Here is a 15140-nt window from a genome sequence, read left to right on the forward strand (position 1 = left end):
TTGTTTAATATTTCCAGATCCAGTGTAAAGCATAAAGTCAATCAGAACAGCTTTGATGAATGACAGATTTGCTAAAGAAAACCTTGGATTGGTCACTAATCACAAGAGAAACGGTCATCCAATAACATACTCGACCACTGGTCAAGACTCTTTTTGGTGATGCAGCAACCTAGCAGGCCATACAGTAAAACTTGTTTGGTACGAACACAGATATAGCAAATTCTCGGATATAGCGAAGTTTTGTTTGAGTCCCCGGTAAAATTCTTAACAAATCTTTGCAAATTTTCAGTTTTAACGAATTCGAATATAATAACTAATTTACGGATATAGCGAACTGATTTCGAGTCCCATATATGTGAATTATAACAAATTTATAGGGGCATGGTCACGATTTTGGTCAAATTTTATTTTTATTTTTTTATTATTTGCAATGCTTTATGAATGCATTTCTAATGATCAAATGAAATTTGGATGTCAGTCGTTGAGTTTTAAGCAAGATACAGGGCTTAGAATTCTTTGTCGTGTAAACAAGGCTTGTGCCCTGTTTTTGTTTACATATGTTCAATATACCAGTAAAAAATCTTATTAAGTTGGTTTGTCTATCTTATTATTCATTTTAAGCATAAATAAACAGATCCTAACGATTAACACATTCATTTTAGGTCCAAAACTGGAATTTTCACTTCAACATTCAAAATGTAAACAAACGCTTTGTTTACATAGAGAAGAATTGTTACTCATCAAATGACACTCAAATTTTGGTTGCCTATTAAAAATGCGTTACTGAAGCATTGTAAACATTAAAATCGAAAAAATCATTTTTGACCAAAATCTAGCTGCAGGACTGTAGCTCCCGGTCTGAAAAATTTCGGATGGACGACCTGGGAGCTACAGTGCCTCCCATAGTAAAAAACTGCAATTTACGGCGCACAAAAAATTGCGCTAATTTTGGACTGATTAATCTCATTTACGATCACATTCTGTACAAATATTTGATCCCAAAAAATTCCTCGGACATTTTACTACAGATATCGTCACTTCACTTGCCTCTTATATTCTTTTAAACACCATCACAGCCCTGCAAATTAAAGTGGTGCAAGTTTGTTTACATTTAAAAATGGCGACTCTCGATCTCGACGTAAATTAACATACTTCATTTTCCGAGGTCGGTTATCATGTTAAAGAGAAAGTCTGAGGCAAGTAAAGTGACGATATCAGTAGTAAATTGGCAGAAGAATTTAATGGTACAAATTATTTTTACAGAATTTGAGTAAAAATCAGGTTAATAAGTCCACAATTAGCGCATTTTTTTGTGCGCCGTAAATTGCAGATTTTTCCTATGGGAGGCACTGTAGCTCCCAGGTCGTCCATCCGAATTTTTTCAGACCGGGAGCTACAGTCCTGCAGCTAACCAAAATCGTGACCATGCCCCTTTAACACTTTATAACAAATGTCTGTACAGTTTAAAAAGATTTGCACTACCCTTTAACATCATAGTTTGAATGAATTTATTTTCACATAATTTTTTCGACTCACAATCCAATTAATAAAGGTATTAAAGTAATGTATTTTTATTCTAAGCCTTAATTAGCAAAAAATATAGTCTGGACTAAGAATACATGTATACAGTGAATTCGCTGTAGTCATGATAGTTATTATTACGAACTCGTTATACGGATTTAGCGGATTACGGATATAACGGAGTAAATACATCGGTCCCTAGGACTTCGCTATAACCGAGTTTCACTGTACTAGTCCTAGATGGAACATACATCTACATCAATAAGAGTGGTAACTTTAAGTTTCAGAGACAATCGTTCAGTTTACACAAAGGCAGACCCTTAGTTAAACCACTGTTTATTGTGTTCGGGTACTTCATATCTGTTATGGATCCTTACATCGCCAAGAACAATGATGCCACCATATTAACGCATGTCATGAAAACCAACATTGAGGATATTTGCGATTGGGTCAGAGAGGAAGACATTTTTGTCATTGACAGAGGATTCAGGGACTCTCTGGACTTCCTTGAGGAGATTGGAATACAAGCACAGATGCCATCCTTGATGATAAAGGGAGAGAAACAGATGCCAACTGAAAATGCAAACTCTATGCAGTCGACTTGTAACAAAGGTATAAAGTGTATAAATAAGAATTACACTGAAATCTTTTTTTAAAAAAATGGTTCCAGATTTTATAACAATTAATTTAGAAACTTGTATCTCCTGAGTTCTGAAACATGTAATTTTATAACAATGGCGTTATTTAGGAAAGATTCTTCCATCAATTCAAACACTGCACATCGGGGATTTTGTCTGCATTGTGTGTGCCATATCTAACAGGCATGTACCTTTTGTATATCACTACATATAATAGTACATGTACATGTATTTATTTAAAGATATTAATCAAAATATGCATATCTATGATCCTATAAGCTTATTAACTGTAAGATTATACATTAAAAATACCTTTAATTTCTATGACAATACAAAACTGATTAAATATCCATATTTTATTAGATTATTATTTACATTATTACAATTGCTCATAATGTATTTTGTCTTAGATTTAAAACCTCTCTCTGCTGGTGATGCCGAAGAAGACCTGGCTCTTGGTTCGAAGATGCTTTACCTCTCCAAGCAGGTAAATACACTGCAGCAGCGTGTGGAACTTAATAAACTAGATCGTCAAACAGTTTGCTGGGAGGAAGTTGAGGATCTCACTGATTTTCCCTGCTTGGATGAGGAGCAACTCGGATCCCTTACATGTGGCACATACCAGTTACACTTATCACCAAGTTATGCCCAGGAGCACATTGAAGGTGACTGCGCCATTCGTATTCACAAAGACGAGCCAGGTCTATTACGACTGCATTTACAGAGCCGCCACGTCTCCTCTAAATCCTACTTATTGTGGATCAGAGACGAATCAGGTGAGATCTGTGGCTGGTACTATAAATGCAGAGCTGGTGCACGAGTGGTCGGAATGTGTGTCCATGTGGCAGCTATTCTGTGGTATGTTGGCGATGCTCGTCACCACAAGGAAGGGAAACTGGGTGTGAGAGACTGGGGTAAGTTCATCAGTGACGCTTCATTAGTCGATGACTCCGACAATTCGAGTGACAGTGAGGAAAGTGAACCAGAGGAATTAATGACTTAACTCCATTTATCATCCTGTAATTAATGTAAGGTTTGTGTTAATCATATAAAGTGAATATATTTTTCAATTTTACTATTCTTTTAATTAACATTCACTTTGATTTACAGTTATCTGTCAAAATCTTACTTGATTAGAAATACATAATATACTTGTGGCCTGTTCTGTATTGGTCAATTGTTGACTAAATGATGAACACCTGGTTGCAATGCTGGCGTGCAACCCGGTTGCATCTATTCTTTTCCAGTCTGCACATCCATGCATAGAAGGACCGGATGATAGGATCTGTAAATGATTTTTGTAAGTTATTTTTGTCTCTACCTTATGTCTAACAAACTATTGAGTAAACAAATTGTGGTTTCCTTCGTTGTTTCCAGCTTGAGCCGGTGTCTCCCTTCTCAAACCCGGCCTCAGCTTCCTCCTTCCACTCTTCTTCCTAGTCACTTTCCTCCTGTCTAAAATATTAATAGAGGACATGATTCTTTGATACACATACTATGTTGAGAAAGACGGATATGTTATTGTGACACACACCTATACGCATTCGATATATCATATTGATATATATATAAGACTGACATGTTATTGTGATACACACCTACACACATTCTATATATCATATTGATATATATATAAGACTGGCATGTTATTGTGACACACACTTACACACATTCTACATATCATGTTGATATATATATAAGACTGACATGTTATTGTGACACACACCTACACACATTCTACATATCATATTGATATATATATAAGACTGACATGTTATTGTGACACACACCTACACACATTCTACATATCATGTTGATATATATATAAGACTGACATGTTATTGTGACACACACCTACACACATTCTATATATCATATTGATATATATATATATATATAAGACTGACATGTTATTGTGATACACACCTACACACATTCTATATATCATATTGATATATATATATATATAAGACTGACATGTTATTGTGATACACACCTACACACATTCTACATATCATGTTGCGGGAGACGGACATGTTATGTGACACACACCTACACGCATTTTATATATCATGTTGCGGAAGACGGACATGTTATTGTGACACACACCTATATTCAATATATCATGTTTCGAAGACTGGCATGTTATTGTGTCGGTCTTCCGCAACATGATATATAGTGTGGGTAAAGGTGTGTGTCACAATAACATGTCAGTCTTGGTGTATGTTACTGTTACACATGATATGAAGGATTTACTGTTATAAACAATGAATGGCACTATCTGACCGTTATACATCATGACATAAATAACTTACAGTTATTTCCTATTAAATATATTTTAGATGAGCATATTAAGAGCCCAAAGAACTCGCCAAGATGTGGTAATAAATAAGGAATAAGGAATCATTCTTTGAGTATTATGAGGTGATAATTTTGGTCGGGGCGTGATCAAATCCAATAAAGCCCGAAGGTCTTTATGATAGATTTGATCATGCCCCGACCGAAATTATCACCTCATAATATTCAAAGAATGGTTCCTTATTACTTATATTTATATAATTTTTAGCCATCGTACGATTAAATATTAAAATATAAATAAGCAAACCCCGCTGGCGCCTCAATTTGGCGTCATTTGTATTATGGGTTATATAGTACAAAATCGATACGTAGTGTTATCACAGACAAAGACACTGGAAAATGGAAATATTGAAGTATGTTTTTTGCATCGAGACCAGAGAGGTTTTGAAGTTACAGTTGTAGACAGTGTAAAAGGTAATGATGCATACATTAAACAAATAAATTACATTTTGTTGTTTTCTCTGGTATATTTTGAAATAAATCACATCTCTGATACTTTAAGGACGAGGAGTATTTGCACAGAGAAAATTTAGTCGCGGGGACTTCCTCATGGAATACCGGGGGATTCTATGTAAGCAGGACCCTGGCCGTGGGGCATACATTCTCAAGTTTGAGTTTAAGGGATCGAAATATTGGTAGGATTTTTTTAGATTGAATCTGGACATTAGAATCATCTCTTAAAATTGTATACGTGAATTAAATTACATCGTAGGACGACTCCCTTGGTCGACTCGAAAATGATTCCACTGAAGGGAAAGCAACGACAAAGGTGATGGATATCTCTAATATCCGAAGGGTGGGAATTTTCGCTATAACAGATATTGAGATCGGTGATGAGTTACAGTATTCATACAACAAAGGAAAAAATGACCTACTCCTGGAGAAAGAAGGTACACTTCCAAGATAAATAATTGTTCCAAGTTCAAATATTATTTTATATTTTAATTTTTTTTAAAAATATATCTGTTATATAATTCAGAACAGACATGTCAGTCCCCCATTACTAGAGTCCTCAGAGGAGGAGGGTGACGATGACAAGGACTCTGTCTCTCTGAGTTGGACTCCTCCTCTGACGAGGAACCCCCAAAGAAGAGTATCCTCCTTAAGAAACCAATGGTTAATTTAAGGATATTGCCACAAGTATTGGTAAGATATAATTTAAATAATAAACACTTATATAAAATGTAGCTCTGAAAAAATCTATCATCTTTTGTTTACCACTAATTGGTATTTGAAAAAAGATACGACGATGGCAGCGGAGTACAAGGCAGCAGCGGAGAGTACATATTTGCTGGCCAAGTGTTTTCTGTCCAATTTTCTCACCATTAATAGGGAGCAAATTGGACCAAAATCCCTTGGCTAGCGAAGATGCGGAGAGTATGACAGTAGCGGAAAGCGTGGCAGTAGCGGAGGAGGAGGTTATGGCAGCTCTCCCGGCTAGCCCTGACCCACCTCAGGCCAGTGAAAATGAATCAGAGGAGGTTGCAGCAGGAACAGAAAGACGCAAGAGGCCCCGCCACCATGAGCGGCCACAGACCAGCTGGAGGCGGAAGCGAGCCACCTGCCAAGAGTGTAATTTTCAGGTGGTTCACCTTCCCGAACATCTCCGAACGGCCCAAGACAAGACGAAGGAAGATGCCAAGCTCAAGTTAATGTTTTAAATCTTATGAGTCTATCTAATGATTTTCTCTGGAATTCTGACAGCCAAATTTTTACTGACAATCTCAACAGATTATTCCAAATAATTCACAACAGTACTGACAATATATATTACATAAATTGCAATTTATTGAATTTCAACCGATCAATGGCACACTTCTTTAAGTTTGCATGTGTTTTCAAACATACACAAAACTTGAAATTTACGACACAAACGTGTTCAATTTTGACTGATCTGTGATTAACCTTATTTTGTAAATCCCTCTGTCTGTAAAACATTAATTTTATTACATATACCTCAATATTAATCAGACAATATTTACAATTGATGTTGACGAATTACTTGTCGCTGACTTTCTCTCAAACACGCTCATCAACCTCGGATAGTAAAATTCACGCGGAAATCGAGTCGCCATTTTACAGTTGTACATGTATATAAACAAACCACACTTCTTCATTTTACGGAGCTGGTGACGATGTTTCAAAGATTTCAGTTCAGATTTATTGTAAGCAAAAATGTGAAGACATATGCTGTAAAACGGCCAATGAGTTCAAGGCGTGTCAATCCGAAATTTCTATTGGATCTACATTTTGCAGCTAGCTTTTTGAGAGGAAAGACAGTATGTTCACTAAACAGTGTTCTGACGAATTTCTTCATAATAAACTAAATAACGCTATTCGATACCAAAGTACAATATGTGACGTTAATCTATATGTGCCCATTCCTGCTTTTAGAGATTTTTTTCTTCGTTTTTTTTTTCACTAACATTATTAACACATGTACGTTAACATCGTTTGTTCTCAAGTAACTCTGTAATTTTTAACTTGGAAGTACAATTTTATTATAAGTTTTCTTTCTCCGAAATTTGTTTCCACGTGTTAGCATCATGTTCTCAACATGCATGATAAATGGGCGGGTCTTTATAAATGCACCAGTCAGAATCTTTGTTGCGAATCGTAATCGAAATACAAAATGCAACATCGACCATAGCGTGAACTCTTATGCTATATTTGCGATAATAATCTTAAAATAAAATGACACAGGAAATTTTGATCATGTGCACGATGTGTCCCATAGGACTCTTGTTATTTTTTGTGGGTTTTTTGAACGACAAACTAGAGGGGGCGTTACATTTACATTTAAAAAACTGAATTATCATGGAGTTGCCCCCCCCCCCCTTTTGTTTTGGGATGTATATAAATCAAAGTACTGAAAGTACTGTTAGACGGTGGCGTCGTTTGAAAGTGGCATATTACATGTAACAACGAGTGATGTATGATAATTATTTTTGTAGAAAACTGCGGCCAGTATCGCATTCATGTACTAATACTTAACGCTTACTCGCACAACTAGTCGTGAGTTTCCTACATGGATAACTCTGTGGAAATCGTAGCTGTGATCTCACTCTACACTTTACAAATGCTGTGTCTCTTGGTCGTCATCTTTTGGGAAAGACCCAAAGATTTATCACAGTAGTCTTTGTCGTATAGAAGTTTGTATCTATATTTTGTATCAATATGTTTGTATATATATCAGTTGACATTAAAACCCCGTTTGAATGGTTGCCACCACATATTGAATGAATAAATCAAATCCAAAGCGATTTCATCACAGTACGCCCAAATATTTGATTGTTTGAAGAAGGGGAATTTTGGTTTTTTTCCTTTTTGACCTTTGGGTTGACCCCGCAAATGGGAACAACTTTTGAAAAGTGTGGATTGGACTATTGTGCTTTAAATATATTGTGGATTTCTCAAAGTAACGAGAACAAATAAAGCTTTGGTATGATAAAATACTTATTTTTACTAACTATTTGGGTATACATATAGTATGTTAATTGTCCCTCTCGACAGCATTTTCCCTCATTTTCTTCACGGGGAAAAAGTTGCAGTCTTGTGGATCATCACATTTGCTTTTTTTCCCCTCATAGTCAGTTAATACATTAAGGTGTAAAGAAAATGGAATGGGTTTACAAGAACCTGTCTGATAAAACTGGTATTGCTCTTGGAGTGCACGTCATCATGAAACAGAAGAGAAAATTAATATTTTATCTTCGACTTTAGGGGATTATTTCCATTTGCTCACAACGAAAGTGAATGAAAATTTTAAAAAATATCATACAGCATTCGGTCGCGGCAGTTTCATTAATCAACGTTTTAAACATTTGTTCTATTGTATTTAGCTATAGATTTATTCAAACCATTTGAATGAATTCGGGAAAGTCACATGTATATTTTATCGCTTCTCAGTACACTTTAACACGCATAAATTACTTGCTACATTAAACTTTTCTAGTAAACTTACAACAAATATTGATTAATTATAAAAAATTAGTTTTTAAAAACACCAAACAAACAAAATTCAAGCTGAACGCACGTTTTTCTGACCGTACAGCTGTGTATATAAAGAAGATGAGGGGGGGGGGGGGTAAGATGGCGCAACTGCCCTTTTGGTTTAGTTGTAAAATACAATTTCAAATTTAGCATTTTTTCAAATAAATATATTTGATATGTTATTATACAAGTTTACAAAATGGTAATTTCTAACTATATTCAGTTTGAAATATTTCAAAAAGATAAGAAAAAAATAATAAATTTTTAAGTTTTGGTGGTATCGAACCCAAGTTCTATAAAGTTTCCTAATGGCTGGTACTCTAACCACTGAGCCATTTCATTCACAACAAAGTGCGTTGTTTAAATGCTATATGAGACAATGACCACGAATTTTCGGACTTGTATTATATTTCTAAAACTTTCAATTGTTGAGCTACAAAATGACATTTTTGAACTGAAGTGGGTAATCTCTCCACATTTTTGTTGAGTCCAATCGGTTTATTAAATTCCATTAAACCACATTTAGACTGTAAAAAAAAAAATATTGAGCTCAGACCCACTCTATGAAAGAAAATGAATTGAAGTTAATCTGATCTATCTAATCAGTCCTCATATGGTCATTTTACACGCCTTATTCGCCCATCTTCTTTGATTTTATTCTTTGCATGTACTAAACAATAGATCTAGGGTTCGCAAATCCCGGCAATATTTTCGGAAAGCTTTATTTCTGTAGCTCAGCAGAATTCTACAGTCATCTATGAAGCACATTTTTTTGCCTTCATGTTTCATTATTTATCGCAAATATAGCATGAATGTATACGCTACGGCCGATGTAGCATTGTGTTAAGTGATGACACTTTCTAACCGGTGTGTATTTCAATTGCGAGTCGCAACAAACTGGCGCATTTATATATAGGCCCGCCTATTTGTAAATGCATGTTGACAAAATGATGCTAACACTTGGAAACAAATGTCGAAGAAAGTTCATAATAGAGTTGTACTCGCGAATTAAGAATCATTTGAGAACAAACGGGGCGATGTTTACGTACATATGTAAATAATGTTATCTGTTAGTGAAAAAATGCCCCCAAACCAAAGAAAAGATGCTCTCTTACATTACCGTTCATTATGTACCATAAATGTATATGGAATATCGCATGTTTTTTCTCACAAAAAAGCTAGCGTTTGCTGCAAATTAGAGATACACGAGCTGACACGCCGTGAAATCCATAAGACGTTTTACAGCATATGTAAAAAAAAAACTGAACTAAAAATCTTTGAAACATCGTAAAATGTAGTTTATAAACATTTAAAATGGCGACTCGATTTGCACGTGAATTTTACAATCCGACGTCGATTAGCGTGTTTGAGAGAAAGTCAGCAGCAAGTAAAGCGTCAACATCTGCAGTAAATATTGTCTGATGAATATTGAGGTGCCTGTAATAAAATTTATGTTTCTACAGACTGAGTGAGGTACAAAATAAGGTACATTGTAAATCACAGGTCAGTCGAAAATTTAACACATTTGTATCGTAAATTTAAAGTTTTTGTGTGTTTGAAAACACATGCACACTTGTAGAAGAAACTGTGCCATTGATCGGTTGAAGTTCAATAAAATGTAATTTATGTAATATTCATTGTCAGTATCTGTTGTGAATTCTTTGGAATAAGCTACAACAAAAAATATACTGCTCAACTAAAACTAATGCGTTGAAAATGGCTGAATTTATCGATGAAGCATAATTGCTGAAATATGAAATGGCAAACCAGTTTAAATAGTGTGTTTCTGACAATTATTTATATCATAAAAAAACAAGAAGCAATTATTGTGAGATCTCTTGACCAATTATCGCAGTGATATAGTTTATATGCAGTCCTGATACAGAGTTAAACGTCAAAACTGGCAGTTTGAGCCTTATATTATTAATACCGCGTAAGCAGATAGGGTAACGGCTCATTTAAAATAAAACACAATTTCATACATTATTTAAATGTATGTACAAAATAATTAGCAGCTATAATGCTTAAAATATCTGATAAGATTAAAATGAGTTCTCATACTGAAATCGACACGTAGATAAAACACTGCATACATGTACCTAACAGAGTTATCGTTCGTTATCCGCTAGGGTCCCCGTGAGAAATACCCTTCCGGTCAGGACCGTAGCAATAGACAGTGGCTATAAATAGCCACCGTCTAAAAATTGGAATGAAGTGTGGAAATTAAGAGTGAAATTGAAGTTGAAGATTAAAGAAATACTTCGCCCCCCCCGGGGGGGGGGGGGTAGGGTTTTGAAGATTTCGGAAACTTCCCTCTTTTCTTTTTTTTTTTTTGCTTGTCAAGATTTTTGGATTAGTCTGCCCCCCCCCCCCCCCCACACTTTCAAAAACGATGCTACGTGCCTGGACTAATTATAAATATCGAATTATTCAAGAAACAGTGCAACATAAATATCTTGGGACATACTATTCAGTATTGATAGCTTTTTAAAATTTTTTTTAAACGTAGGGTTTGTTAACCACAATACGATCATGTTGAAATTAACCGCTTTTAAAAACTAAAATGAACTAGCTCATTTCATGGACCAGATCACAAGAAAAAGTCTACATCACATACCCCACACTCCCTCATTCCTTGACAATGCTGCAAATAAAGAAAAGCAAGGTATGCATTAAATACAAAAAAAATAATTTAATAAAGGGCATAACCTGCAAAAAATCATCAGTTGAAATATTTTTGCAAATTTCACATCTAATTTTGCAACAACAACAAAAATTCAAAAGGGCCAACATTCGATGCAGCAGTTTAAAAGAAGTTGCACTTACAGAACTGAAGGACTGACTGATGGACGGTCAAACACATTACATGCATACCCCTTGACACTTACAATTGTGAGGGGTATAAATATCAAATAAATATAGGATCTCTCATGATTTGCAATGTAATATGATTTTTATCCAACAAGTTGTGTGATTTCTATCCACGAGTCTTGGCGAGAAAACACACGAGTTAGATAAAAATCATATACCATCGCAAATAATGAGAGATTCTTTTTATTACTGTAAACCAACTTTTATTCGCGTGCGAGAAATTTTCGCGAGGTTAGCGAGAGCCTTATCGTCGTGAATATTCCTCCCCGCGAACTAATCCTTTGTCTAAAGTTTTTATAACAATACAGGTCTGGATAAGGCTTGGTCGCGAACATTAGTCGTCGCGAACCAGTTTATTGGCAGTTAATCGCGAAATAAAATCGCCGCGAATAGAACTTGGTTTACAGTATTATATGTTTTACCACATATTTTGTAAATCTCAGTTTTTCCTGTAACTGTGAGCCCCAAAACACATCAAGGTGGAATAACACATCATCACAAAATGGCTGACCGCTGATCGAAACGACATTTTGTTTTACTAAAAGGATTTTATCGACTCAATATGTAACTAACTCCATAGCCGAGTGGATAAAGTGTTGGATTTGTGAACTGTACATTCCAAGTTCGAACCCCGCAGGGGCTTTTGTTGTTACTTACTGAAATAATTATTTTATATATTCATTTCTTTTCTACAAACTGCAAATTTTTCGCTTATTTGACATATGTACAGTTTATTTATCATTTTATCTCTTATTATCAAATAATGTCCTGTTAATTTTAATGACTTTTTCCAGGTGTGTTTTTCCACCTTAACTTCAAGACGTCAACAACTTTACGCATGGAAAAGAAGTTACATGAAGTTTAACAAACAATTCATTTTCAAACAAATATTTATGAATTCATAAAAAATAATTGAAACAACATTAAATGCTTCCCATTTACAACTGAGTACTTTTCAACTGAATTAATTATTTACTTTTTCATTCTACTTCAATCAACCCCCTAAACCTACGTAACGTTTATTATGATGACATGTGGCATAAAAACACACAATGTAATATCAAAATTTGACTCCATGAGTGATATTCACTGTATATTGAGATAAAGATGTGATAAAGTGGATAAATAAACTATGTCAGTTCTTTCACATCAAAAAATTTGGACAGTCATAAATTGTGCTAAGGAACCGTACATTTGGGTATTAATATTGAATTAGACTTTTACTATACATGTAATTCTTATGCAGATTTTAAGAGCAATGAATTTATTCATGTTTAGGCACATTTTTAGAACACAACCAACATTTACAAATTTCTTACACATTATAAAGAAGAACATTTATGGGGGCTTTGGATTTAAGTCACTCGCCCTATCGCTTGAACCAGATGGTGTGTCCATGCTCCACAGCAGCTCCTGTAGTGCTCTCTCATGTTCGTGCATTATTGGGTTACATTTGATTCTTGGACAATGTTTACCCTGTATACTTTGATAACTGTCAACATTACCAAATACTAGGTTTTCTTCATAAATCTTGAGTTTTTTACTAGCATGAACACAAAAATCACTATTTGATGCTGTCATATGATCAGGTAATCCAGTACACAAGAATTTATAATTCACAACAAGCCAGGACACCAGGATAGCAGTGTAAGAAAACTCCAATGACGATGGATCACTGAACACAGGTATGCTAGAACTCTCCAGAAGAACATCGTGTTCACAGTCATAAAACATGACCACCAGCTCTGAACTTCCAATTCCAATGCAAGGAGTTAAAAAAGTATCCCTTTCTGGGTGTGCCTTCTTTTGCAGAAAGGAAAAAACAATGGTCTGTGCAATAATTTTTGGATTTCTAGACAAAGCAGACTTCCACTTTACTTCCACTGGAGACTTTCCATCAGCACTCTCAGTTTCATCTTCAACATGAACTACAGCCAGGTCGCTGATGACAATATCTAAATCTCCATGCCACACTTCTGAATTTCCTGGGGGAAAAAAACAATAAAATGTATCTTTAATTTTTTTGACAAGAATGATTTGTTGGTACAGTCTTAGTCTTTTAAAAAAAACATCTGCTTGGTGGCAAGGTTTAATAAAAGTTACCAGAAAGAAAACTTTCTCTAAGATGTTCTCTATAAAACTTGACAATGACTCAATATAATTCATTTCGGTCATCTTTAGGAGGGTCATGGGGCTAGTAATCTAATCATGAGCATGTCAGCCCTCCTTTTTTAAGATTTTGAGCTTTTTTGTTCCAATAAAATTGTTACCCCTATGGAAGCTCTATTATATAATAGATTATTTAGAACAAATATATTTAAACCTTTAGTTCTGTTCAACACTTTAAAATTATCAAAATAAACATGATAAACATTTATAAGAGGGGAAATATGATTAAGCACTGATCATGTGGAAAAGACATTGTGAGTTACAAAATTAAAGACTGATAAAAATAGTTTCTGTACCTCTATTTGACATACCTGCAAGAGCCCATGTATATTTACATCTTTCAATAGCTATAAATCTGTGATCTTTTCATTTTTGTTTAAGTTTATTTTTAAAAACTCTTACCAACACTTGTGTCCCCATAATGGCCTGTGATCTTGCACAAATTATCTCCACAAAAACACTGATCACCCTTTGGACCGATGCTGTTTTTGTCAACCAAGTAATAGGAGGATGTAGCGAGTTTTCCAAACAAATGGTTTGCAACAAGTTTTGTCAGCTCCTTTCCCGAGAACTTTTGCAAACCCTGGACACTAATCTTTCTGTCTGCAAATTGAGAAAAGCAATGTCACATTTTTTTAGCATAACTTTTAGGAGACTTCAAGGTTAAAGTACATCAAAGGTAAGAACACAGTGGACAGAAACAAAGGCAAAGTTAGATAACTCTGGTAGTTTGTTCATGATATAATACATGTTCAACAATGTGTTTTTTTTCAATCTTGTTTTTAATAAATTTGATTTGATAAACAACAGTTCAGTCAAGTTTATGGATGGTAATTATTTTCTATCGTTCACCTGTTTAATGGTATATTGTCATTCCCCCACTAAAGTATCACAACGAATAGTGATAAGCATGATAAGTGTTAAGTTTACAGTCTGAGTAGTCCGAAATATCTGACGTTTTTCTGGCTTTTTTAACGATTTTGATATTTACTTGCCAAGTTTTCCTGGCAAGTAAATATCAAAATCGTTAAAAAAGCCAGAAAAACGTCAGATATTTCGGACTACAGTCTGAGGTACAAGTGAAAAAAATTGTGATTCCATTAAAAAATATGTCATGCCTTCTGAAAAATCATGTTTTAACTGTTTAAATACCTCCGTTCATAAATTTCAGCAACTTGTTTAGCACGAGAATTTGTTCTTTATTTTCAGGATAAGATTTGTTCTTAATGTAGTTCACTACTATATCCATTCCGTTTAGAAAAACGTTGCCAAAAACCAGTCCATCTTCAAAGAATTCGGTCTCACAAAATGCCCCAGAAAAGGTGGAACCAACATGGGCTGAGGCATTGCAATTAGTTATTTTTAGAGGGGTCAATATAATGTAACAGAGAGTATTGTTAGTACAAAGGCTCATCACAGCTGATATCCAGTGTCTAATATTATTGTCATCCTTTCCTTGTTCCCTTACGTGTGACTGAACACAGCTCTTTTTCGGTGTTGACGCCGCCATTTGAATCGGTTAATTACCCCAAAGAACCCAAAGAAATCCCCCCAAATAATATAAATAACTCAGACTGTCCTGATTTCTAA

At 34.9% G+C, this 15140-nt stretch overlaps 2 protein-coding genes across 2 annotated transcripts; one reads left to right on the plus strand and one right to left on the minus strand.

Annotated features, from left to right (window-relative positions):
- Positions 1-2523: 2523 nt before the first annotated feature.
- LOC128168262 (uncharacterized) lies at positions 2524-3167 on the plus strand. Its single transcript, XM_052834458.1, has one exon. It carries the CDS (start codon positions 2554-2556, stop codon positions 3160-3162), a length of 609 nt encoding a protein of 202 aa, XP_052690418.1. The 5' UTR covers positions 2524-2553; the 3' UTR covers positions 3163-3167.
- A 9086-nt stretch (positions 3168-12253) lies between these two features.
- LOC128166614 (uncharacterized) lies at positions 12254-15091 on the minus strand. The gene is made up of 3 exons (XM_052831893.1): positions 14703-15091; positions 13953-14153; positions 12254-13366 (listed from the first exon to the last, which is right to left on the minus strand). Exons 1-3 carry the CDS (start codon positions 15058-15060, stop codon positions 12720-12722), a joined length of 1206 nt encoding a protein of 401 aa, XP_052687853.1. The 5' UTR covers positions 15061-15091; the 3' UTR covers positions 12254-12719.
- Between the last annotated feature and the right edge of the window lie 49 nt (positions 15092-15140).

Source organism: Crassostrea angulata, chromosome 10 (assembly GCF_025612915.1).
Source record: "Crassostrea angulata isolate pt1a10 chromosome 10, ASM2561291v2, whole genome shotgun sequence".
Taxonomy (NCBI): Eukaryota; Metazoa; Mollusca; class Bivalvia; order Ostreida; family Ostreidae; genus Magallana; species Magallana angulata.

What these genes read in the sequence shown, in the direction of transcription:
- LOC128168262 (XM_052834458.1), top strand. Translation starts at nt 2,554, where the DNA reads ATGTATTTTGTCTTAGATTTAAAACCTCTCTCTGCTGGTGATGCCGAA.
- LOC128166614 (XM_052831893.1), bottom strand. Translation starts at nt 15,060, where the DNA reads ATGGCGGCGTCAACACCGAAAAAGAGCTGTGTTCAGTCACACGTAAGG. An exon ending in GCTGAAATTTATGAACGGAG is followed by an intron (nt 14,154 to 14,702) that starts GTATTTAAACAG and finishes CTCAATTTGCAG; the next exon opens with ACAGAAAGATTAGTGTCCAG. An exon ending in TTATGGGGACACAAGTGTTG is followed by an intron (nt 13,367 to 13,952) that starts GTAAGAGTTTTT and finishes TTTTTCCCCCAG; the next exon opens with GAAATTCAGAAGTGTGGCAT.